The sequence below is a fragment of the Pyrgilauda ruficollis genome, unplaced genomic scaffold, assembly GCF_017590135.1.
Source record: "Pyrgilauda ruficollis isolate IOZ18807 unplaced genomic scaffold, ASM1759013v1 scaffold178, whole genome shotgun sequence".
Classification (NCBI taxonomy): domain Eukaryota; kingdom Metazoa; phylum Chordata; class Aves; order Passeriformes; family Passeridae; genus Pyrgilauda; species Pyrgilauda ruficollis.
Window position 1 is genome coordinate 458,380 of NW_024516764.1, and position 26,616 is coordinate 484,995.

General features: G+C 42.0%; 1 protein-coding gene across 2 annotated transcripts in view; it reads left to right on the forward strand.

Annotated features, from left to right (window-relative positions):
- CTDP1 (CTD phosphatase subunit 1) overlaps positions 1 to 14,448 on the forward strand; it is a 94,022-nt gene extending 79,574 nt beyond the window's left edge. For both annotated transcript variants that reach the window (XM_041464302.1, XM_041464305.1), the window contains one exon: positions 13,413 to 14,448. In XM_041464302.1, the coding sequence (XP_041320236.1) occupies positions 13,413 to 13,554 (142 nt within the window). In that variant the 3' untranslated portion in view covers positions 13,555 to 14,448. The remainder of the gene's footprint in view (positions 1 to 13,412) is intronic.
- The last annotated feature ends 12,168 nt before the right edge of the window (positions 14,449 to 26,616 follow it).

Consider the following 26,616-nt stretch of genomic DNA (forward strand, 5'->3'; position numbering starts at 1 on the left):
ACTGTGAAAATACCTAGAAGTTGTTCAGGTGCAATAATACAATATTATTCAGTCCATCTGTGTCTGTGTGTGCAGTTGTTACTACTGATACCATGGTTATACCTGTTAGTTAATACAGCAATTATGCAGTTGAGATCAGGAAAAGAAGTGTCTTTGGAAAAGTGAAAAATAGCATAAAGCTCTATTATACTGCTTTCAGTATTGGATTTGAAAGCTAGTTTGTATTAATAGGTTTTTTTATCAAATTCTCTATAGATTGAGTCATCAATACCACTTTTGGTCATGGGTTTTCCTGTTTCAGCACTATGTAGATTAACTGTGCAAGTCTCCATGACATTAAGTTCTAACAGTTCTGGTACTTCACGGGGAGGATACACAAGCAATTAAAAGTCCCTGTGTTACTGGTATGTTACAAGACTTAGGAAAGTGCTGTTAAAATATATCCTTATTTTTCTCAATTCACTGTAGGACTAAATAGGTTTCACTTGTGCTTTTCAATAGACATGTGCTGGTATCTGTAAAATGAACTGGGGAATCTAAGTTGCCATTTTTTCTAGGGGCAAAAATTTGGAATCATAGGTGATCAAGCAGGAGAGTATTTGTTCTTGTTCTCCGTGTCTCCTTAAATGTGTTAATAAATGCTAAAGTATCTACAGGAATTGCTGTTATTCTTACATTTCTCTGTTCTAACTTTTGCTGTCTATAATGATTCAATGACTCTTTCTGTAACTTAAGAGTTCTGAGTGAATAATGAGATTGATTTCTCAGTAATGCCTCAATGTATTTGAAGTAGAAGTCTTTCTGCAGTCATTGCCTTTTATCACTGCAGAGCCATTAACTAATGGCTTCCATCCTGGGACAGTGGAGTGACTAGAGCCTGAGGGAAAATAATTTTCTGTAATATATCTGCAAGAAGCACCAGTCTACAAGAGCTAGATTTTTGTAGAAGCAGACTTCAGAAATCATTTGTTACAATCATTTTGGGAAGAGTGAAGGCTGAAAAATGATGAGAGGCATTCACATAATCGGAAAGAAAGAACAGAGAAAAGAGATGTGCTTTCTAGCAGAGAATTCTTGTTTAACTGTGAGGCCAGCTGAAGAAGAAAGTACAAAGCAATGAAAAACAACACTTCAGCTTGGAGAAGAGGCCATATGTGGCAGGGACAACCCTGGCACCCTTCCAGGGCCCCAAACTTAGGCTTAAGCAGTGATCAAGACTAGTGAGAAGAAAATAGGCCAATATGTTTGTCTTTTCATCTAGCTCTGTTTTTCTTGTGCTTGTGCAGTAGCGATGAGTTTGTCTCAGGATCAAGAATGAGTGTAGCATTAATTAGTATATCACAATTCTGTAAAATCCACATTGCTGAGATCAAAGTTGAAAGAAAGTGCATGGATTAACTACCTGGGAGTCAGAATAACCCTGAGCAAGTCCTGGGAGCTTACAGCAGAGTTGGGTGCTTGTGGTGAAGAAAGAAGAGAGCTTGTATTGATGAGATTCCAGTCTAACCCTAACCCAGGGTACTAGGAGCTGTCTGACCCTGTATGAGAAGCTTCCAGACAAGGAGAACTCTTGATAATATAATGCTACCCCTTGAGCTTCTAGGTTGTGGGAGTGAAGAGTTTTCAGAACAACACACAGATTTCATTAACTGCCAGGTAACAGGCAGTTACCTGATGCTGGTTCATCTAGCCCAGCTGGGAGAGATGCTGTTGTGTGAAACATTTAATGTCAGCATTCCTAGATCCAAAACGTGCCAAAATTTTTGCTTGAATAAATGAAGGCTGCAATAAACTAGCATAATGGGAAAAGAATTTGGAAGTTACTGACTTGATCTGCTTAATGGTCTGCCACCTTGAAGAATGAGCAGCCCCAGCTTGGTTCATGTGATTGCCAGGGCGAAAGGGTGAGAACTAGAACCCTGAGTGAATTTAAAAACCTGAGGTCCTAGTGTTCACTCACAAAGGGAGGAGTAGGAAAACCATTTCATTCTATCTTCCTCTTCAGAGCACTTGTGACACACAGAGGGGACAGTTCCTTTCTCTGATGAAATCTGAGATCCAGTAAGAAACTGGAGCATCAGATTGTTTTGGATGTATTTCTGTTCCTGCACAGGAGTAATTAACTACACCAGGTTCCAGTATCCTGCTTCCACTGACACAACAGTTCCCCCAGCACCACTCGCGCATTTCAGCAGTCTGCAGATATGAATGTTGTTCTGCATCTGTGGCTAATGGTGTGGGATAAGAAAGAGGTAAAGCAGAAGTTCAGGGTGAGGCAAGCCTCATGCTCACTTTTCTTTGTGTGTTGGTGAAAGAGCTGCACTGGGAACTGTAGAGTAGCAGGGGGTTGCCCCTCAGGTAATTTAGGCAGCATTTTTTCCTTTAGTCAGGCCAAATTCTTCACTGCAATTTATGAACTATTAAACAATTTATGTTTTTCCTTAGTAAGATATGTGGATATCTAAGTATCTCTTGATAAAAAGGAAACTAAGAAGTACATTAAGATGTGTCAGTGAAGGTTTTTGATCCTTCATTGTGTTGAGACCTAGGACATCAGCGGGAAACTGTAAGGTAACATTGTTCCAATCAAGAAAAATAGCTCTAGTTTCCCTAATGAATTCTAAAAGTACTTTAAATTCTACATAATAACTAATGTGCATTAATCTTGATCACTGCAAGTCTTTAATGGCTACTGAACAGCAGTGCGTTTCTTCAGTTAAAATGCCAGCTTGAAGCATGTGCTAAAAAGCTCGGTAGAAGAGACGCAGTACTGCTTCTTAATGGAAGCAGGAGAAATCTAGGAATCAAAATGGGTAGATATTCCCATTTCCAAGTAGTTTATTAATCACTCCTAATAGGTTCTTACATTGGAAGAACAAAGATATTTTGGAAACCTTGGAGTTTCTTCAGAAGACTGTTGTATCTGTATCAAGCTGGTCATGGAGATCTGCCCCTGTGTTGTTGTCAGCCATGCATGTGAAAAGCAGAATAGGGATGTTTTGATTCCCCACACCACTGTAGATGTCAAAGCAGCAAACGTGTCCTTTACTGTGTGACCCAAGCATATTGCCACTGCACAGAAGAGATCCCTGTTTGCTGAGGGAAGTCTCCTGTTCAGAGCCTCCTTTTGCTGTTTCTCAGACTATCACTGTGGCTGGAGTGTGCCTTTAGCTATCCCAGTGTATATTTACTGGAAAACACAATTGAATACATGATAGTATATGTTTTGTCAGTTGCAGTGAAATAACCCATCAGACAAACCACATCACGTTAAATGTTCTTGCAAAGTATGTTCCTGTTAGGTAGAGAATCTGTAAAGCTTGCAGATTAACACAAAAAAAGGTGTGACTCAGCTGATGTTGCTGTTTGCTTCAGACCATTGAGTGGTAATACCAGAAAGTTTTTAGTGTCCCAGGTGTTAGCAAGGGTGAATAAACAGCCTCTGAGCAGTGGGGCCAGAACTGCCTGCAAGATCTTGGTGGCAGGCCTTCTCCTCTGTGCCAGAGCTGCACACAGGCCCTGCGCCTCATCCCTGAGAGTCACCTGTGCAGGCTGAGAAGGAGACAGGGATATCTGAGTGAGGTCAGCTGTGAGATGTGTTCTGGCAGTCTGTGAGAGAGCCTGTAGAATGCTTTTATTGCTAAAGTCAAACAGAGAACTGTCTCATCCTCTGCCTGGCATTTCAGACCTTGCTCCTGCCCCTGCATCCACGTGGCTATGTCATTCTCAGATAGCTATTAGAAGGAGAACAACTTGTTGCAGTCTCAGTTTTTGTTACATGTTTGAAGTGCTGTGTCTGTCTAGTCATTTGGCACCCGGAGAAACAGCTTTCCAGGTTTCCCTCTTGTGCACATCCATATATCCACGCAAATTGATAATTGTACTTTATCAGAGCCTGTGGCCAGTACCATTACATGGATAAGACCAGGCTGTCGTGGCTTAACTCCAGATACTAAGAACCACACAGCCACTCGCTCACTTCCCCCTGCCCTGTGTGGCAGAGAACCAGGAAAAAAGTAAACCTGTGGATTGAAATAAGAACAGTTTAATAATAGAAACAAACTAAAATATTATAATAGCATCATAATAATTTTAATGAGGAGGTAGGTTTAATTTCTCTAAGGGAAACAGGTGATGCATGATACAACTGCTCACCACCTTGCTGCTTCTCTCTCACTAGCAATCAGCCGCTCCTGCCTAATGACCCCCAGTTTATGTGCTGGTCATGATGTTCTATGGTCTGGAATATCCATTTGGCCAGTTCAGGTCAGCTGTCCTGGCCATGCTCCCTCCCAGGTGCTTGTGCAGCTCCTCACTGGCAGAGCACAGGAACCTGAAAATCCCTCGGCTCAGGGTAAGCACTGCTGAGCAACAGCTGAGCCATCAGTGTGTTATCAACATCAGTCTCATACTGAATTCAAAACATCACACTGTGCTGGCTAGTGGAAAGAAAAGCAACTCTCCATGACAGAGGCTCAGTAGCTGCCTTTTACTCTGGACTGATAAAAGATAATGAGTTGCTTCTCCTTCAGATGACCTCTTCATTAGTGGTATGGGGGAGACGACAGCTGAACAATACCTGGAATCTAGGTTTTGGACAGCGCTATCATAAAAAATTTCAGTTTTGCACCAGAAGGTACAGATCAAGTATAAACTGCCTTTGCTACTTCAAATTTATTCCAGAAATATCAACAGAAGAAATTGTGGAGCAGACTGTAGAGGAGACCAAGACTGTGAGCCAGGAGAGCTGTGATCTCCTGCACTGGGTCGTTTGTCACATCATAGCTGGTGTGAAAACGACAGGTACGGGGAATTCTCAGCGCTGTGATTCCATTTGGCACATAGGCTGGGGGTTGGCACATGCCTTTTGATCCAGATTAAACTGGTGATGCTCACTGACCCAGTATTGTAGAGATCCAAATTTAATGAATGCAGGCCCACTTTTTAGGGAGTTTGTTGGAATTGCACAATGAAAAAAGATGGCTGGCATTCTGTTTCAAATCTATTGCACGTATTTGTATGCTGTATATATCATTTATGCTAACCTTATAAAACTGATGTAAAAGTCGCATGGTTCTAGCAGATACTCTTAAAACCTCAATTCAGATTTTTCTTATTTGTAAATCAAGCCTTGTCACTACTTTGCTCTAATTGAAGCCTAGCAAATGTCTAACAAATTTTTGAAAATTTCTTTTACTGAGAAGTGACTTCCTGTCTTGATGTCATTTCATTTTGTAACTTAGTAGCTTTTCTAAAACACCCTGTAGCAAAATGGACTGTCTGAAGTCAAGTGTTGACCTTTTAATGCTGATAAATTATTTTCTAGGTTCTCTGTAGCTTTGTATTATAATGCAGTTGTGTCTCCAAAACAGTCTTCCAAAACCTGTTTTAATGCATGAAAAAATATTTATTGTTTTGAAAAAATTGTACTGAAAAAGTATTGAAAAAATATTTATTTATTGTGTATTGTTTCAGCAAATAAATAAAGAAAAATCTAAGTTGTCAGGGGTAGGAATCTGGGGAAGGAAGAAGTGAGGATTGCCAAGATAACATGTCTTGCCATTGGGATAAAGAAATAAGTAGTAGAGAAATGTAATATTGCAGGAAGAATCTGTATGATACAGAGAAGAAATCTTGCAGCCTGTTGCTAGATGGAGCAATCTCAGTCCCAGGTACTGTGGTGTAACCCACAGCCTCACAACAGCTCCAATTCCCCAACTGCTGTGCAGTAAATACTCATTGGAAGCTGATTACAGAGGTGATGGACTACTGGCTTACCAGACTGGGAGGCAGGCAGCAGAGTCAGTAAACTGGGGGTTATCCAGTTAAATCACACGGCAGTGTGAGGAGGATAAAGGTTGGACTGTTTTTGGCAGGAGTGACCTAGTGAATTTCATGAAAGAATATACCTGTGTGGAAAGGGGGTGTGTATTTTGGTCCATAGAACACAACATTTTAAAGGAATTTGAAGATCTGGTTTTTGTGCCTCAGTGGCAATGACAGTACTACCAGTATCCATATAGAGTCAGTGATGTGTTTTGTCTTATTTTCAATATTTTGCGATGAAGCAGAGATATTCTTAGTTAATATTCTTGTGAGCAAAGCAGTGAATGAACATCCTAGAAGGATGTTTGGTTTAGTTATTTGCAATTTAATCTCAATTATTTATTGAAAACAAGGACGAAATAAGAGAAGAGTTAATAAAAATCAGAGTTGAAGGCTTTGACAAAATCATCTTTCAATATAACTTGGTGTTGTTTGGAACCTACAGATTAAGATAATCTATGGATGTCTTATGTAAAAAACCACCATATACCAAATCCTACTTCCAACCTCCTTGATTAGCACAGTCAGTGTGTTATCAGCTAAATTCCATCTTAACAATTTAGGAAGCCAAAGAATGCATTTTGGAGAGTATTCTCAGTGCTTTTAAGCTGGCAAATCCAGTCAGGATTTCAAGCCTTACTTTGCAGTGTTGGGGGTCTTGAAACTGGAGTTGGTTCTCCCTTATATTGGCATGGGGGTACCTCCACATACACATTGTGCTTCTGTGAGAAAAATGAAGGCAGTTTTACTTTTCTCAGATAAATTAGATTATGTTTCTTTCCCAACTTCTTGTCTTGATGTATGACTTTGAATTTTCTAAATTGCCCATACATCCTAGGTTTTTTGCCCACTTTTCTTCTTAATTTTTTATTGCATACAACCATTCTTTAAAACAATGACTCATATTTGGATCTCTGAGGAGGGCATTATTCTTTATCACTATTTGAGACTATTGCTATCCTATACAGAAATTAGTTTGAGGAATTAGTCCATTTTCAAAAGACATTTTTCAAACCAAATCCCAATAGAGTTGCTTTACAATGCCCACCCAGGTGCTGGGAAGAAAGGCTTGAAACTTTCTTTGCTCACTTCTGAGCCTTGGTATTACAGCCTCCCAGAGTTACCCAGAATCTCTACAGAGCTACAGAACTACTGTCTAACTTTTATTGTCAGAATAGGTAATATTTGTAATCTAGAAGAAGCTGGAAAGAGAATTGATGCAAACAACAAAGGCCTGGTTTAGCTTTCAAATAGGATTAAGAAGTGATATGCTAGAGTGCATCTGTGCATTTTCCCTTATGAAAGTATCAGGTAACAGTCTGGCTATCCACATAGTGAAAAGAGTATATTTAATTTTCTGCTGTCTTCTATATGTCAATGACAAGATTATTTGTTGTCTGATATAAAACTGCCACCATCACCTTCACCTTTTGAAGAAATAATTATATTGCATGTTGTATTTGTCTTATAACTACATGGATTATTTTTAAACAACTTGAAGTTAATAACAAGTAATATTTTAGGGACACATTTTCTATTTCTGTGATTTAATTACAGAAGCAAAATTGCAGGTTCAGTTTTCCATTATCCAATTTAATTGTTATCTGTATCTAAATTAGGTCAGCACAGATAAAATCACACAGCATTTAATTTTAAAGTTCTATTCCTACACTGTTTGGTTTTGGAATATCCCAGTGTTTAACTAGAAATCACCATTTTCTTAAAGAAAACATTAATATTGTTAAGAAACCACTGTTGGGGTGATTTTTTTGTTATTAAACTTTCCCCTTGATCTGAATATTAAGAAAACACAGGCTCATAAATGGGACAGTTTTAGTAAAATTTACCAACTATCCTTGTTAAATCCAGAAATTGCTACCGTATGTTATTTTAAATTTTCTGTGACTTCCTGACTTAAAATACTCTAAATTTAGATATGCATTGAGCGTTTAGTTCAGAGAACTACCTATAAAGATGTTGTAGGATGTTTTCAGTTTCCAGAATAGTTTCTCACCATTGGAATTGTGCACAGGTGCGCTAAATTTTAAGGCAGAAAGGCACTGGGGCTGTACAGAATTTAATTAGCTCTCACTTTACTGTTGTGTTAGTTAAAATACTCTTCGGAGATGTCAGTTGGAATTGGTGGGAGCCTGCAGGAGGTTTTTATGAGGAGTGTTGAAAGCACACTGCTCCTCCAACTGCAGGGGCTCTCTCTGCACCCCGAGGCTGTGCAAGGAACATTCTCAGTGCATAATTTTTCTGCATATTAGATTTCTGGATCACCCTGTAATCCTGCAGACAGCACTGGATGAGTTCTTGAGGAAATATATGAGGTGTCTGGCATTTGTTCCTGCGGCGCTAAACAGTATCCTGTTTGTCCCAGCAGGAGCAAAAAGTGAAAACACACAGTGCAGCTTCCCAGTATTGCTGGGGTGGTGCTGTTCGTGGCTCCCACAGCTGTGTGCCTGGCAGCGTGCTGTGCTAGTGCCAGGGAGGAGCACCAGGACAGAAAATCCAGTGTCCCTGCACAGATGTTCCAGGGAAATTGCCAGAAGGTAGACACCTGAGTTACAGGCAGGCTGTGGACAATTGCTTACCCTTGTATCAAGTGTACATAAAAGGGCATAGAATCAGAGTGGTTCGGCTTGGAAGGGACCTTAAAGACAGTGTATCCCATGTTGAAAAAACATAACCTCTCTGAAAATGTAACCATCTTGTCGGTCTGTCCCATGTAACATACTAATGCTCACAACATTAATTTTCAGTTTGTGTGTTCTCTAAGCTCAAGGCATTGAAGCTTGTTAGCCAAGTACTGGGCTGGCATCTTCAAAATGAGTTGAAGAAGAGTTTTACTGGATAACCAGCCCTAATTCATCAGAACTAAAGAATATTGCCAGAGAACTAGTTTGTCTGAATACATTGTTCCCACAGTCAAATTCCTGTGGAAGGCAGTCAAATTCTAGTTGCATTACCAAATGCCACATCACCCTTTTTCCATTGTGGAAGGAGTTTACAGAATGCTGTGGTCTAGGTGTGTATGGAATCCAGGACAGACCTTCCACACAGAGCTTTGGAGGCATGCCAGGGGCAGTGTAGGTTGTGTTGCAGGGCTGTGATGATGTTAGAAGGCAGCACGCAGTTCCAAAATGCCCTTTCCAAACTACTTGTGGCTACTGTGTGTGTTCTCATTAGAGAGAAACTTGGCTAAGTATTTGGTAGCAACTTGAAGTCCTAATTTATAATGTCAGTGCTGTAAGCTGATTGCTTGTAAAAGACTAAACATATTTAGTCTGCAGACTCTGCTTTGTTATTGTAGTGATTTTAGGAGGTAGAAAAAAGTCAGGTCAACTTGCAAAAAATAAAGGTTTTACTCATTAACAGAATAGTGATGGGGATTGTGGGTATTTGGAGTTTAAAGGCTAGGTGAACATGTGTTTAAATACTTTCTGTAGTTTTCATTTACAAGTCTAAAGTAAGGTTTAGAATTTAAGATTTAAGTTTGCTTTGTTTAAAGCAAGGGTTATTTTGCCCTTTGAGTTCCTTTGCTAATTAGATGTTTCTATTTTAATGTAGTACTGTATTTCTTAAAGGGCTGCTATTGGGATGCAAAAGAAAGAGAGACAGTCTGCTTTTCAGTTAAGAAAAGAAGAATGTTTTTCCAACACTATTTTCAGCCAATTATAAATTAAGATATTAAGATAATAGAAGCAAGAAATACTGGACTTCTTTCACTTTGTTCCCTCTGGCTCTCGTAGTGAACTACGTTTAAAGTGAATTTATGAAAATGGAGTTTTCATTCAACTTGTACATTGTAATCAGATTTTAGTGGTCATTTTAACGGATCAAGAGCTAAATAAATTTTCATTTTCAGTAAATTTTTCTGTGGTATTTTTATAGGTATGCACCTTGTGCTATTGCAACTCTGTAAACCTGTCTCTTCATTTGGAATATCTCTATTTCTTATTAGCGTTCTGTGGATGAAATTTTCCTAAAAACTACTTTTATATGTATATAATTACAAATAGTTTTTTCTTTTTATTTTTGATGTCATTGTGTATTGCACTTGTAGTTTATTTAAATATCTTGACAATTCATTTAAATATATGAGATTTTATGAAATGTAGTTCTCTTTTGAAAAGATTTTTCCAGCACGTGAACTGGTGGGCCTCCCAGTACTGGGTATTACAAAGGAAAAATACTTAGTGCAAAGGAAAAGGAAATCTGGATCGTTCTTTCACGGAGTTGTCAGATATTTAAAGTTCTGCATTCAGTGTTTTGGCAGTTGTTCGTATGTGAGGTTAAAGATACTCAGTTATTATCAACGTGTTTGGCTTTTAATAGCAGTCGAGCAAAATTCGTTATAAAAATGCAAATCAGGCATGGAAGCCTGCAACGCTGCTGAATCATTTTCTCTAAATAGTAGTAAGGAATTCTGTATGAGCTTAACTTTTCCACTCAAAAGTGCTACACACTACAGCTCTGAAACTGAAAATGACAAAGAATGGGCACAGAACAGTGAGGAAAATATACATTTTAAATTGTTTGTTATGCTAATAGATAAGCCACCATGGGGACATACTGCTTTTTCTCTGAAGATAGAAATTATGAACAGCATGTTATCTCTCTTTTCTGAATTTGCAAATTAAAAATGCAGCTCTGTGTTCCTGATGTCCTTCCTCTATACTTCTCTCAGGGTTAGCTTTTTATTTGATATAATACTCATTTAAATGTTTCTTGAATACCTGTGAAGCTGTAGATCACAGTACACAAATACTAAAAGATTTTTATATCATAATAAAGAAATGGTAACGTTCAGGAGAGAATTTTTTTTGTTTTTCTATAGATACTTAGCTGTGTTTTCTTTTTTGTTTTTTTCATGGTTTTTTCATCCCCATAAGTGACTAATGTTTCATATTAAGATTGAACAGAGCTGTCATTCTAGCCTTGCTGAAATAACAAGAACTGACAAAACAGGTAATGGTCAGGCTTTTGGATTTCCAAAGATACTGTTTAATACAACTGAGTGAGGGATGAAATATAGGAAAGGCATCCATTAAGGTTTCTGGAAAGTCTTTTTGTGGGCTGGAGCTCCATTCTTTAATTAATTAGTCACATTGAGTATTTCAGAGCTCTGTATTTAGTTGATTGTTCTCACCAAAATCTAGTTGCTGTGAAGTACATTGACATTTTAAAAGTTATTTTCTTGAATAAATTAATAATTTTGCTAGTCTTTGCTGTAACTATTTAGTAAATAACTGTTCTGCACTTTCAAGAAATAATGAACTGGCAGTGAGGTATTATTTCAGTGGGCTGTTATTTCTTGTATTTCTTCATAGACCCTTTTTTTTCTTTTCTATGAGATCTGTGCTATTGATTTATGTCGCAGTAAATTACAGTATTTGGTCTCTAAAAACCTGCTTGTCCTGACACAACCTTTTATCTGCAGTAGTGTGTACCTTTCATATGTGTAAATGACAGCTGTCAGATTGCTAGTGTCATTTTTCTGTGGGCAAATACCATCAGATTCCATGGATGCAGTCTTACAAACAGATGAATACAAATGTTTTCAGCTGTGAGTGTTGTGGTATAGATTTCCTTCATGACTTTATATTTATTTCTCAGTTAGCACTGCTTGTGTACTTCTTGTCCTCTACTTGTTAAAGATGCACTACTCATTTCTTCTTTTGCTGTGTAAGACTCAGGTTTATTTAATTCCTAATTAGCTTTTCTTTGCTAATAGTATCATTAGTGCCTGAAATAGCACTGTAGCTCTGAAAGCTGAAATCATCACTAAGCAGGTGTTGCTCAGGCTCCATACATTTGTATAGCTTTTAATGAAAATGTGCTGAGATTTCTTTCAACTGGGCATTTGAAGCATGGGAGCTTCCTTGTCCAAACTGCATGTTAACAGAAGCTGTGTGGAAATAATCGCTCTTATGCCTGAGAAACTGCTTTTTATTGTGAATTAGGCTACATTTAGTACCCTGAAACTGCTTCTGCACACCACATTTGAGTTTCAGTAGCAAAGTATTCTGGTAACACTTTTACTTCATCCCATTTTTCCTTGTTAGGGATTTAGAGCCCAGAGTGTATCCCAGGTTTCAGCCTTGCCTCCCAGGAATATTACTTCTACCACCCTATGCTCAGTAGCAAAACCCACATGACATCAGTGGGAGGAAGTGCTCTGTAAAGCAGCCAGCAGTGACTCTTTTTGCCCACAGCTGCAGCAGAAAGGGAAGATAGAACACAGTACTGCTCACTTCCCATTTTGATTTGGACTTCCCTTCTGACTTGCCACCTAATGACACCTTGTCCATCTCCCTGAAAAGTGAAAGGGCAGGTCAGGTGTCAGTCAACCAGCCCACAAACCAAGCAGTTTGGACTAATGAGCTTCCCTCTTTCTTGGAAAACAGCAATCAAGTGTCTGTGTAAATAAAATTTGCTTTGTATTTCAGCATTGTTTACAAGCTCACAAGTTTGACTATTAATCTTTGTCTTTATTTCTTTTGGATATGTATAATTCATGTTAGTATTTATCAAATGTCTTTATTTCTTGCTATATGCTATTTCTCTGCGCTCTCAGAAGTAGCAGGATTAGTGTTAAATTACCGCTTTTAGCTAAAATAGATCATTTTATGAGTTTTTCATGACTGCAAGTGGGTGCATTCTCTTAATGAAACCCCACCCAGCAAGGAAAGTTATTTCAGAGATGCCTGCCCCTCTGCATGTATTTTTCTGCTTGAAATTTGAACAAATTATCCAGAAGGATTTTGAAGGTGCTTCTACATCTCATTATGAAATCTGTGCAATGCAAAAATCTCAACTTTATTTTTGTCTTAGAAGTACACGTCTGATATATAATTCCCTTTGGCAAGGAAAAGAGATTTTAAGATTCCACAAATCCAAATTCTTTTGCTTATGGCTATGTACCAGTTGAAGCGTTAGATTTTCCTTGGAGATCTTTCAGAACGAAGAACATGATTCTTTCAGCAGGGTATGGTGCACATCAGTTTCCTGCTTAAACTGGTTTGTTCTCCAGAGATGCAAAGAAATGTGTTGTTCAACCTGGCAGGACTAATCCAAAGAGACACAAAAGGGAAGGATGGGACCCCAAAGTTTGGAAGCATGAAAGTGTACATGCTGGTGCAGTGAGATTTGGTTTGTCAGTTATGGTTTTATTTTTATAAAAAAAGCAGAAACTTGAATATTTCAAAATCATACAACATTTGTATTTTGGTAATATCTCTTTTACACAATGGCTTTCTTCTTTCTTTTGGGATGCAAGAGGAATGTAAATCTGCTCATTATTTTCAAACAGTCTCATACTTTCTTCAGAAGAATGGAAGAAACAAATTAACACTACTTTGTTTTTTGCACCTACCGCTGACAGAACATAACAGCAATTAAAAAATTAATTGTGTGAACTGGCTACTGTTAGTTCATGTAAAAGCAAGTGCTGTACTTTTTGTCTAGGCCTGAAAAAAGAGGAGTCCTTTAGCCTCACATTTTCTGATGTTGAATAGGAGTCTCTCAGTAAACACTGAGACACCTCCATTCACGGGCCTTGTCTCTGTCTGTCTTTCCAGGGGTCACAAGCGCAAACTGGATGAAGATGATGCTGCCAGTGAATCCAGTAAAGAATCCAGCAATGAAGATGAGGAAGGAAGCAGTTCTGAAGCGGATGAAATGGCAGCAGCACTTGAAGCTGAACTGAACGACTTCATGTGAGATTCATGCAGAAGACAGAATTTTTAATTATATTTACTTCTCATAAACAGATCGGACTTCAGATGAGTCCCTCCTGTCAGTACTCAGTGTTTTTCCAAAATGTGTGTGTATATTTTGCAAAGCATCTCAAGAGGTGATATGTTATTTTACAAAATCAGAAATAGATGTTTTTAAGTTGTTTTACTAAACAAAATATACTTTTGTAAGCAAAAAAAAAAAAAAGTATTAAATGGGACATGGTGTGCTATGCCAAAGATGTTAGGAGCTCTGCAGAACCTTCATGTACAGGACAGTGGTACAAAGACTTGTGATTAAACATACATCAAGTTTCTAAAAATACTGCAGGCTGTGGTTTATGGGTTACAAACTTAAAAAAAAAGGAGGAGCTAAAGGAGATGGAATTGTCTGGGTAGTACAGCAGGAACCTGACAAACTGGTCATCCTTTTCCACAAATAAAGCTATCAAAAATAAAAGGACTTTTGAAATAAAAAAAGAACTATTTATATTTGTATAGAAACAGAGAGCGTGATATGCAAGCTTTGTGAACTCTGCACTTGACCCACCTGTCATTTGCTTGTAAGAGAATACATAGTGGTCAGCATTCGACATGTTTAGGTTACTTTATTGAATAGTTGAGTTCTTTAGACATCGTTTAGATTTTTAACTTTTCTTCTTTGTAACCAGAAATTTAGCACAGCAGTCTATGTGGTCCTGTACTGCCACAAGATGCATATTCACCCATTCGTGTTGTCTTGGAAAGAACAAGTGCTACTTCATTCTAGATAGAATTTAATTGGTTTGACAAGAGATCTAATGTAAAGTTTTTGTATATTCTATTTCATATTTGACCCACAAAACAGATTTTCTTTCATTTAATAAAGGTTCATTTTGTATGCTTTGTTTCTCTTTCCTGTTCATTTCCTTCAATCAAACATAAGGTGCTTTTCTGTATTATCTTTTCCCTTATTCTGCACGAAAATAATGAAAAATGTTGAAAGCGGATGCAAATTGGTAGATTCAGGCAGGTAGCTGAAGGACAGAAGAGAAACACTGGCTCAGAAGATTCATGGACTCTTAACATCTGACTTTTCTGAGGTGTCTTTGACTGGCCACTTAAATTACCATAAGAGTTGTCACTCTGGTATTGAATTTCTGTGACTAGGACCATGGTTTATTCTCAGTTGTTAGCAACTGGAGATTGAATCCTTTTAACAATGTGTTTGCAAAAGAAGACTTGTTAGTTTGTATGTCATGGTTAAAAGGAATACTGGTGCAGAAATACTTCATTTTTCCACTTAGCAGTAAAACAGAACATTTCAGTAGAATCTCAGCTGCTTTACAAATAGCACTCTAATTTTAAAGCTTCATAATGACAGTAAATGGAAGATTGAGAAAATACAAGACTTTCTTCAGATTAATATTGTTTTTCCATTTAAAAATGCAAAGTCAGCATCCACAGACAAAAATAGTGGATTTTGTGGGAAACTGCTCCGTTTCCTGGACATTTACACAGGTACCACACAGCTGAATGCTACAATGCCCTGCCTGCTGTAGCTCTCCGTGAAAACAAGCAGGATGTCTCCAAGTGACTTTTCATCATATAACAGAAGAAAAAGACTAATGCTTGTAAAATGGGAAGTCAAAATATTTTCTTTTCTTTCAGCAACCTGAATACAGCCTCCCCAGCTACCAGAGGATGACTCCTTAATTAAAGGCTAAAATGCATGGGGTTGTGGGGTGTGTTTTGTGTTTTCTTAAAACCCCACTTGAAATAATGTGAAATAACATCAGCTTTTTGGGTCACTGTGATGCTGCAAATGACTTGACAGCGCAGATTTCAGCAGAGACTTGTTCTGGCTGATGGTCTTTGCCAGTCACACAACTCTGGGGCAGCATTTAAGCTCAGAATGTAAACACAGCTAGCAAGCAAAGCCAGGCTGTGCTGGGTGCTGCATCCCTAGCACCACAGCTGCCTCCCAGTGCTCGTGGGGGGATTCTCTGCAGACAAGCTGTCCTGTGAGAAAGGCTGTATCTGTCTCCCAGTGTTATTTTATGGATGGTGGTTTTAACTGGTGGGAGGGGGTGGTCTTGGCAGGAGTCCTAAAAGCCATCAGCACTCCAGTATCTTTTAACAATCTCTGCCCTCCAGTCCTTCTAGTAGGAGGGACCTGGCACAGGGAGGGTTGAGCAGCACCTTGCTCACTGCCAGAGCAGTGCAGAAGGCATCAAGCCTGCTTTCTGCTGAAAAGTAGCCTCAGGCGGCTGTGCTGAGGGCACTGGTCACCAGTCTCTGCCCAGGTGGGAGAGAGAAGTGGAAACCGAAGATTTAATAGATGGTAAGTTAAATGCCCATTCTAACCTGGCAGCGAGAAGTCTGGATGTATGAAGTTGTCACTCACTCCCACTAGCTTACACATTTTTGAAGGTGCAGTAGCATCCTAGGAAGAGCAACAAATGTGCTTTGTGAAAGGAGTTTAACTCTTCATTAAGTGACCTAGATATTTTGACTGGGTGTTTCATCCTGCCTTTTTGCCCTACTTCTTTACATTCGGTTGCTAGCAAGGACCGGCTACCAGCGAGGGCACTCTGACAGCTGAAGTGGAGGCTGGATTTCTAGTGAGGCTGTTGAACTCGCTGGGCAGAACTAGTTTCTGAAAGGGTGCTAGGTGTGTAAATGAGCACAGAAAGGGCACCTGGCCTCATCAAGCTTTCTAAGCATGTACTATCACTGCTAGCTAGGAAGGATGGCTCCTAAGAGCTCATGGTTATTTAAGAACTGGGAAGAGCCATCATTTTGATTTAAAGACCAACAGTTGTACTTTCTCCTTGACTTGCCCTCACCAGTTTTTAAGAGAATGAGAAGACATCACAGCTCTGATGAGGATCATAGAATAGTTTGGTTTGGAAGGGACCTTTAAAGGTCACGTAGTCTATTCTCCCTACAATGAGCAGGGACCTCTTTAACTAGACCAGGTTGCTCAGAGCTTGGTCCAACCTAGCCTCAAATGTTTCCAGGGTTGGGGATGTAGTGGGACCTGTGATAAAGGCAAAAAGCATCGCATAGTGGCCAAGCTTTTCTCCTTGTGCCTGTGCTGGGGACATGGGAAGAAGAGGGAGCCATTGCTTAGCACTGAGATGTGGAAAGCTCCAAGCGTGCACTTTCCCTGTTGGGTTTTGTGCATACATGAAGCAAGCCTAAAGTTTTTTCAGTGTTAGATAGTAACATCCTCTGTGAGGAGTGGGAAGTCTCAATTTTCCTTCTTGGCACTACTGCTTGCAGAATAGGTGACTGCCTTACAAGTGTGAAAATACACATACACAAACCTGGAGCTGTACCTAAAGATTTCACAGTTCTGCCTAGTTTTGCCACAGTGAGTATTGCAGTAGGTGACAAGTCGAAGAATAAATACATAGTGGTCTTGTTAAGGAAGAGGATCTCATCATGTAGCTGAAAATTCAGCATGAGAAGACTCCCAGTTCTCACTTCCTGCAGGCAAGCTTTTATACATTTGTTTTTCCTATCCAATCCCACCTTCTGTTGTCATTTCAGAAGTGTTTGGAGCCTAGCACCTCCTCCCCCTTCCCTCTTCCAGGAGCAGGAGGCAGCAGTACCCAATCCCCCAGGCAGCACCACCTACAGCAGGCATACATACCTGTACTGATAGGCTGCAGCTGCATATCCTGTGCTCCTTCTGCTGGCCTGGCTTTGAGAGAGAGAGACAGAGAGATGACCTGTAGTAACAGCAGTAACAAATAGTACAGAGAAGTGAAAATACTGCCTTTTTGTAGGCTGGGTGTGAGTGTTTCCGTGTGGAAAAAGGAATATCTTTCTTCTAGGAATTCATTCCTGTGTCATACAGTTCATAACCATAAATGGAAAAATCTTTGCTTCTGGTCTGGCCTCCCATGAAGATCAACTCAACCATTCCCAGCAGCTGTTAAGTCATTGTCCCCAAGAACCAGGCCAGCTGCTTTCCTGGATCTCCTCAGGGCCCACATGAATCCTGTTATTTTTCTCCTCCAAGGAAAGAATAAGTCTGTTGTTACCTATATATGCACGACAGAATGGCAGAGGTGGGAGTGGACCATTTGAGGTCATCTGGTCTAATCTTCCCTGCTCAAGCAGGGAGGCTCATCTGTTCATGTCCGTGTCCATATCAGTGTCTGAATGTCTACAAGGATGGAAAGTCCATAGCCTTTGCTCAGTCACCTCACACTAAAAAGATACTTTTTTTTAACACTTTTTTTTTTTTTTAGGGGACGTGGAAAGGAGAAAAGTAAGCACAAGGAGCATGATTGATGGCTAAGACAGAGAAGGCATAAAGCGAGTGGGGCCCTCACCCCCAAGTTTCTCAAGGAGCTGAAACTGAAACTTCAGGATGCATGATTGCCAGAAGCTTGTTGTTCTTTCAAGTCCAGAACCAGATGCTGTACTGGAGAATCCCCTACCACATGTTAATGAGAGTGTGAATTTTAATAAATATGTGATGGGTTTTTGAGCCACTTGAGAGTTTATTTTGGAACAGCATTTGAGGAGGATGTCAGGCACCTGGAACACAGGATTGCTAAAACTGTGGAGAAACAGACATGAACTATAAGCCAAGCCCTCTCTTGTGCAAACTCTATTTCTGGTACAGCAAATTATTCCTTTCACTCCTCATTCTTCATGACTTTCTCTTTTTGCTGGAGAGTAGTAGAAATGCCCCATGACCTGATCCCCGGGAAGGGTGGGGTTGGCACAGACCCCAACCCCAGAGCACTCAGATCATTTACTTGGCGAGATGGGGGCTGATTTTGACTCACATTCTGTCGTATGCACTGAGCAGAGGGTGGGTTTGATGTGTTTGCAGTACTTGACATTGCTGACTTCCAGGGGCCCTTTTAAACCCCCTGAAGTTCTCATCCCTGCAGGTCTCATGCCCACAGAGCCTGTGCTGCCACCCCATGAGTCAGAGCTGCCTTGGCAGAGGATGATTAATTCTCTTTTCTTTCCACACTCCATCCTAACTCTGCTCCCTGAAAAGACAAGGAGCCCTATCTGGTAGCTGTAAGTGTGTATGGCACTTCTAAAGATCTCCATCCCAAGAAGAACCTGGGCTGACTTAATCGTTAGATGGGCTTAGAGGAACTTTACAGGTAGAGCAGATGCTAACCTGAAACAACAGAGGTAAAAGTGCATTTTGTTGCCCTATCTGTGGAATTGACAGCTGTGTCCACGAGTTCCTTCCATGTGCTGTCCTCTTCCACTGAGCAGTCCTCCATGAGTCAACACATTGTGCCAGGAAACTGGGAAGCAGAATAGGGACAGACCTTCCTTCTGAGGCACCACTGCCATCTTCCTGAGCCAAACTCTCACCAGAGCTGGCAGACAGTAACTGTATTGCAGAGCCATATGGGTTTAATAGGCGATGACAAAACACCTCATCCTTCTCCAAGTCTGCTCTTAGAGCAGTGCAGTTCTCCTCTGTCCCTTCTACATCTGCCAGGGGAAGCCTTGAAAAAGTGAATCTCTGTGACAGGCCTCTACTAACAGTAATCCTGAGGGGGAAACCTTGACCAAGGACTGTCAGAAGAGCTGGGTCCTTCATTCCTTTCCCTTCTCTGCACGAGACCAGCATCTCTAAGACTGTCAGATTTTGGATGTTGTTGCTCCTTCACAACAATCAAGCTGTTCTTGCTGAAGCACAAACTACCATTGCTATTGATCAATTGTAAGGGTCAAAGCCCACAGGCAACAGCCTCCTCCTCCTCATGCTGCCTTCAAACCAGGTGCTGGCACTTTTCCGGCAGGAAGCACAGCAAGAAGTCAGAAAAGCTTCTTATCTTTTCAGATCTACCGCTATGGATATGCATGACCCTTTCAGGACATGAGTAGCGAATATGTCACTTAGTTCCAACACAAATGGTGCTTGGGAGAGTCTCTGTTTTAATTAAGTGAATGAGCTTGGTCCTCAGAGAGCTCATGTCCTTGGGTGAATAAATGTTTTAGTAATTCAGCTTTGTCTCTCATAATCTTATAGCTGCAACCCAGAGAAAAGCTTCTTTTCCTTGATACTGAATACCAAAGAAAGAACAATCCACCTGATTCCTTTGCTTTTTGCTTTCTGTCCTTGGATCCAAGTTCTCAGCCATCCTGTCAGACCAAGGGGAAGCCCCACCATAGGACCCATATGCACAGCAGCCATGTGCTGAGCCCACAGGCCACAGCCATCAGCTACATCCTCCTGGAGTCTCCTCCCTCCAGGGGCTGCCTCTGGAAGCTATGTCACCTCTGAGCCGGCCTCAGAACAGTAGCTGTGCATCTTCCAGCACTCATCTACTTCACTGACCATCACTTTTCCCTTGGTGGTGGAAAAGGCTTTCAGCTTGCTGGCACAAAGCACATCTTCCCCTGCAGCTGGCTCCTCCTGTCAGCAAGCCAAGACACTTTTCAGTGATTTGGATTTTGGCACTTTAAATCTGTCTTCTTTTCTAACATTCCTAAGACAGCTAAGGAGGTGAAAGGAGGCCCCTGGTGGGCTGTGGATGGGAAAGAAAGAAAGAAACTTAAGAGTTTGGAAACTGTGCATTATCAGAAGAGCTCATCTCTCACTACAGAGGCAATGCTTGGTGTGCATCCATCTGAACATACCCATCAGGCAAGGAAAGGTGAACAAAGGCTGGACACTGTTTCCTTGCATGAGAGGGTCCTCAGTCTATAAGGGGAAAGAAATGGGCAAAACAGAGGTTAGTTAGATTAGAAATTCTCCTCTACAGAATGTGCACAGGTCTGTATCAGCCCAACACCTACTGCTCTCCTTGAACCGCAGCCCATGCGCAGGCCACCGAGCAGAGCCCCTGGCTTGCTTCATTACAGGAGGGTGCCCGCAGGTGCAGACTGGGGCACAGCAGGAGTTAATTTCAGCTGTGGCTTTAGGTAGCTTTAAATTGCCTGCATTTGACATCTGTGAGGCAGAGGCTCTAACAGCCGAAGTGGAAGCGCTGAGGAACAAGTCCGTGAGTAATGCCTGTTTGATTCCCCAGGTTATATCGTTTACCTCTTTACGGGACCGCCTGCAGCCTCCAGCTGCTCTCTGCTTCCCCAGGGTTAATAGATTTCGCTTGCCTCGGTACCACGTCCCTGTCTCCGCCGAGCTCTTTCTCCTCGCAGACAGCACGGCCTGCCCCGCGCCCGCCCAGGCGGTGTGAGGAGGGCCCAAGGGCCCTGCGGCGGGGCCGCAGCAGCTGCTGCCCGAAAATGTGCCGTGCTCGAAAGAGCCCTGGCCGCGGTGCTCTGCTGTGGGCAGCGCAGGCTGAGACACAAGTGGCAGCGCAGAAACAGCTGCTGCTCTCAGAGAGCAAATCGCAGAAACGCTGGCCGTGCTGGAGAGGGACAGACTGCCGCCCGGCTGCAGCTCGCCCGCCCCGGAGTGCGGCCAGCCTGGAGCAGCCCGGAGCGGGACATTTCGGGCCCCGCGCTACAATACTGCCACTGAGGTGCTGCAGCGTGTCCAGAGAAGGGCAGTGAATCTGGTGAAAGGTCCAGAGGACAAGTCCAATGAGGAGTGGCTGAGGGAGCTGGGATTATTTAGTCTGGAGAAAAGGAGGCTCAGGAGAGACCTTATCACTTTACAGCTGCCTAAAAGGAGGGTGTAGCCAGGTGGAGGATGATTTCCTTTCCCAAGCAGCAAGGGATATGACAAGACGAATGTACTTTGTTGTGCCAGAGGAGGTTTACTTGGATCTTAGGAAAAAATTCTTACGAAAAAAGGTGGTCAGGCATTGGAACATGTTGTCCAGGCACCAGGAAACATTGATCATTGGTGGATTGGCAGTGCTGGGTTAGCAGGTTCAATGAGCTAAGAAATCTTTTCCAACCTAAACCATTCTATAATTCCATGAGACAGCCCCTGTGTGCAGGTCTCTGCCTGGGTTTGGGTGGAGCAGGTCCTCACAGTCAGCACGAGCTCCATCCCCCAGCAACCTCATCTGGAATCCAGCTCATGGTATTAAGAGCACAAAATGTGTTGCTTTTCTTAGATCCCCCCATTCCTTGGTGTCTTTGTGCTGCAAAGGGCTGTAGGACACCATGGAGCTCCCAGACAGGCAGCTCCTACCGAGTGGAAACTGCTTTGTCTCCCTTGATGGAAACCCTGGAGCCCTCCAAGAAACTCACAAGGGCAGAGGAGCTGCTCTCTGGCATCTCTGGGAGCTATTATGGACCACTTTTCAGGTCAGAAGTAAGAATTTAACACTAACGAGGATCCTCTTCTGGGTCATTGGGGAATTATTTGGAAACCTAGAGAGCACAAAGGAAAAACTGCATTCATCATGCAGGGTTTCCTAACATGACACTGAAGGCTCACTGCTTGTAGCTCTCATGCTTATGATGTTCACTTGGCTTTCTTGGGAGATGTTTAGCTAATCATTATCATTTAATACCTTTGTATCTGTAGATATTGCTGCAGCACTCTTGTGACACACTTCTGTTACTGGCTGCTACCAACTCTCTTTCCACTTAAATGGTGGAGTCTGTGAACTACAGGAATTTCAATTTGCCCTTTAGAAAAAGGTGAATATTCTTCTCTACTCCTTCAGGTTGTGAAGCAAACTTTGAAATCCTATCCTGGCGGCACTGTGAAAAAGCTCAGCAGCTCAGCTCATGAGTATACCTGGTGATTTTTAAGCTAAGCTCACAGCTTCATGGGGGTTTACATACAATTTTGAATGTGAGGGGCTATGAATAATAATAGTAGTCCTGAGGCAACGAGGTGTAATGAGGTAAACAATATGAGATTTTCCCACTGAGCTGAAATGAAACTCCTTCAAATCTTTTGTGAAATTTTGACACAGCTCAAAGAAACGTTTTCTGAGGAGCACGTGGGCTGCAATATTGGGAACAGATTCTTCCAATGTTAACAAGGATGCTGCCTCAGAAATTACATGCAATCATTTTCAGAGTTGAATATCTTATAAATATATTCTTTATGTTCTGATGTGTGAGATTGGGCACGGGAGGGTGCATATGTTTTCCAGCAGAGAGGATCTGAATGATGCAGTTTGAAGAGAGGAGCTACAGCTCAAAGATGAAATCTTGTTATGAAGTATCTTACAAAACAAGAAAGCTAGATCAAGATTCAGAATATTTGGGGTGAGAGGGACACAAATCATGCCACACACCAGTGACTTTAATGCAATGGCATAAATACAAGCCCCTCACAAAACTCATGAGCATCCTTTGTTTCAGACAATTTTTGCCCCCATAAAGACTACCTGAGATGCAGGCACTGAGTGAAAAATCATCTAGGGCAATCAGTAGAATTTCCACGTCCTATTCCTTTCCATTATCCTGGCATTTTGGGCCAAATTTTAAAAAATATTTCTAATGTGCCATCTTGAAACTATCAACATGCAGTTCTTCATCCGTGCTTTCAAGAGGCCCAGGTTCAGCTGGCTGCCTGTGTGCAAACAGACTGATTAGAACAAGACTACATTCTTGTTTGCATCTGCTCCTTCTCTGTCTTTTCATGCTTTAAGCCAGAAGGCCAGTGTGGCCACCCATGTTAAAAATTGTGTGAGGTGCTGCGCATGTGTGAGGGCAAACCCCAGGACCACCACAGGCTGGGGGTGAAGAGAAGGAGAGCAGCAATGTGCACTTGCCACCTAGAAGACAAATCCTGTCCCGGGCTGCATCAAAAGCAGCATGGGCAGCAGGGCAAGGAAGGGGATTCTGCCCTTATGTTCTGCTCTGGTGAGAGCCCTCCTGGAATGATGCATCCTGCTCTGGGGTCTTCAGCACCTGTTGGAGCAAGTCCAGAGGAGCGCCACAAATATGGAGCATCTCTCCTATGAAGACAGACTCATAGAGCTGGGATTGTTCAGCCTGGAGAAGGGAAGGCTTCAGGGAGACCTCATTGCAGCCTTGCAGTACTTAAAGGGGGCTTATATAAAAGGTCAAGACAGACTTTTTAGCAGGGCCTGCTGGGATAGAACAAAGGGTAGTGGTTGTAAACTAGAAGGGGATAAATTCAGACTAGATATAAGGAAAAAATTTCTTATGGAGAGAGAGGTGGAACACTGGAACAGGTTGCCCAGAGAAGCTGTGGATGTTGCATCCTGGGGGACATTCAAGGCCAGGCTGCGCAGGGCTCTGAGGAACCTGATCTAGTTGAAGATGTCCCTGCTTAATGCAGGGAGGGTATTAGACTAGATGGGCTTTCAAGGTCCCTTCCAACTCAGACTATTCTATCATTCTATGAAAAACATCAAGGCCCTGAAGCTGAGCTTCTGCACCAAGTTGATTTGAAGAATAAATTTTGAAAATATAAAAATAGGCTTTTAGCAGCCTGCCTGACAGAGGCAGAGACATTGTGTGGGCAAACTGTTCCAGAACACAGCTGTGCAATGGTTATTAGGAGCTGTACTTCCATAATAATAGTGCTGGGAGCTTTCCTTAGATAAGCAAGTTTCAACTTCTTCCTTGCTGAGACCTGGAGGCAGCACTGTGCTTGGTTAGCTCCGGTGCATTATCCTGTAATAGCTAAGCAATATACTTTGAGTGAAGGTTGAATAATAGAGTATTTTCTCTGCCCTCTTCCCCCCTCACCCACCACTTTACTTTCAGAATAGCGTCTTCCATTGTTGGTTATTGTCATTATCAACTGATTTCCCCAATGACTGCTCTAACAATCATTTCTAGCTTCTGGGCATTAAGCAAAGATTGCTGCTGCATAATTGGATTAATTTAGAGACTGACTTTGAACAGCATAATTGATTTGAATTTTATTCTGTTTTCTCTAGCCCCTTTTTTCGCTAAGAATCACAACGCCAGTGAGCCCAGGCATGGGCTTGAGTCTCCTACGGGAAAAGCCTTCTTGCATGGGAGCCCCTCCTTGCTAGGTGGGTACCTTCACCCATGCTCCATGCATCCCTCCACTGGGGAGGGGTTCCTGCTGGGCTTCATGCCCCTTCTTTTTGCCCTCTTTGCAAGGGTTTCGGGTGCCATAGGAGTCATGAACCGACTCACTTCACCATCACTGCAGGGGTCGCTTTGTGCTGCAGGAGGGGTTTGTTCCATGATGCAGGGTCTGTCTCTGCTGTGACACGTGGGGACTGGCCTGCCCAGCTGTCCCCACATGGACCCTGCTTCAGAGATGCTCTGTGCCACACTTGATTCTAACATCACAGGGGATGTTAAGGGATGTTAGAATGTTTCCAGGCATTTAGCTGTACTGCTGCTGTACCCAGCACAGCAAACCTTGTGTCCTGCCATGGTTTCTGACTGGGTTTTGATTCTGTGTCTCACAGATGTGGGTGTGGAGTGGGGAGTGCCCTGGGCCAGTGTGTGGGGATGCAGCAGAGCCAGTGTGTGCCTGGTCAGGTCCCTGAAGCAGCCTGCACTCGCCAGGGATCCCCAAAACATGCTTCATGGTTCACTGCAAAGCTTTCTTTTTCATTGCAAAACATCTTCTCTTGGTTTTCACCACACATCTTCAGTGTTGTTAGAGAATGAAAAGGTTTTCAATTATAAATTAGAATAATTATGAAAATCTCGACTGAGTAGCATGGCTGCAGACCGTCCTCCTGAGCAGCTCTGAGCTCCCTGTGCCATTCCAGCTCCTCTCAGCTGACTGCAGGGGTTGGCAGAGGTGCTCAGGGTGTGCCCTTCCTGCTGTGGGAAGGGGTTTATCTTGGTGGAATGGTTATCTCAAAGATGGAACTGCCCAGCACTGGATAGGATCCTAGCATGAGTCACCCAGGCTTGTGTTGTGACACATGTCACAATTTACACACAGCTCATGGAAGTTTTGCATTCCCAACAAGCCCAAGGTTGCCATCCCACTAATTTCAGCAGACCCAGGATGTCCTTGCCACACCTTTGGAGAGCACCTGGCTCTCATATTGATGTGTGGCAGCACATCCCATCATGCCCTCTCAGAGTAGAAAAGGAAAAGGGATAAAACTGTCTTACTTCTTCCCACTTCAGTGCAAGAAACAACAGAATTAAAAGGAGTGTTGGTCCTTGTCCTTCCTATTGTTTTGGTGAAAGGGAGTGGTGCTGCCCAACATGCAATTCAGTCCTCTGAAAGACACCAGATTTTGTGCCTGCAGCAACCTGGTATCCCATTTCCAAACAAATCAGAGGTAGAAGGTATGGAGACAAGTCAAATCCCATTGCCCAGTGATGCAGGACACTCCCTTGGAAAATCAGCTGCTCCTCAGCTGTCAGCATCTGTGGCAGGCATCAGCCTTGGGGTGCACACCCCCTGCCTGCACTGCTGTCTGCAAGTGCCACAAGGAAAAAAAACACCTGTTCTCCTGCTTTTCCATACAAAACTGCATATGTGCACTTGCAGGTGGAATTCATGTCCTTTAGCACATAAAGGCCATGATCCTGTTCATACAGGCATAGTTGCTGTAAGGCACACAATAGATTTCCCCACTTCTCCTCCTTGATATTGTCTTGTAATAAAGTTCTTGATATTTAGTTATATCCACACTAGCATAATTAGCCTTTTCCTTAGAGTAATGTTTTGCTGGAGTAACATCCAGCAAACTGATGCCCAGGAAGCTTTTCCTTCCAATATCTGAGCAACAGTCCTTAAGGTTCAGCTTTGCTAGCTTTCACTAACCTTGCTGCTTGTACTCCTCAGATGCCAAAATTGTCACAAGCACTTCAATCTTTTGTGCTCTTATCTCTCAGGCTTTTGTAAGAGATGCCCCTTTAATTGTGAGCCTTCTGGGTTTTGCTTCCAGCTTTCCATGTTCTCCCTGGTAGCACAAAGACAAGAAGAGAAAAGAAGACTGCAGAAGTGATGCTGTTGGGCACACGCAGTGCCCCACAAAAACTCCTCTTCCCAGTGCCTGAAAAACTTTATCCCTTACTCATATTCACCTATTCCTCCTCTTCTGTCTCAGTTAGTCATGCTCCCCTCCTTACATGCACACTTATTCCATGCAGATGTTAAAATTGTGCATGCACTGGAAGATTTCCCTCCTCCATAAACACCTAATCTTATCTCAAACTACCTTGATAATCTGTCTGTAAGATCCAAATGTCCGCAGCATTTGGGGGTGTTTGG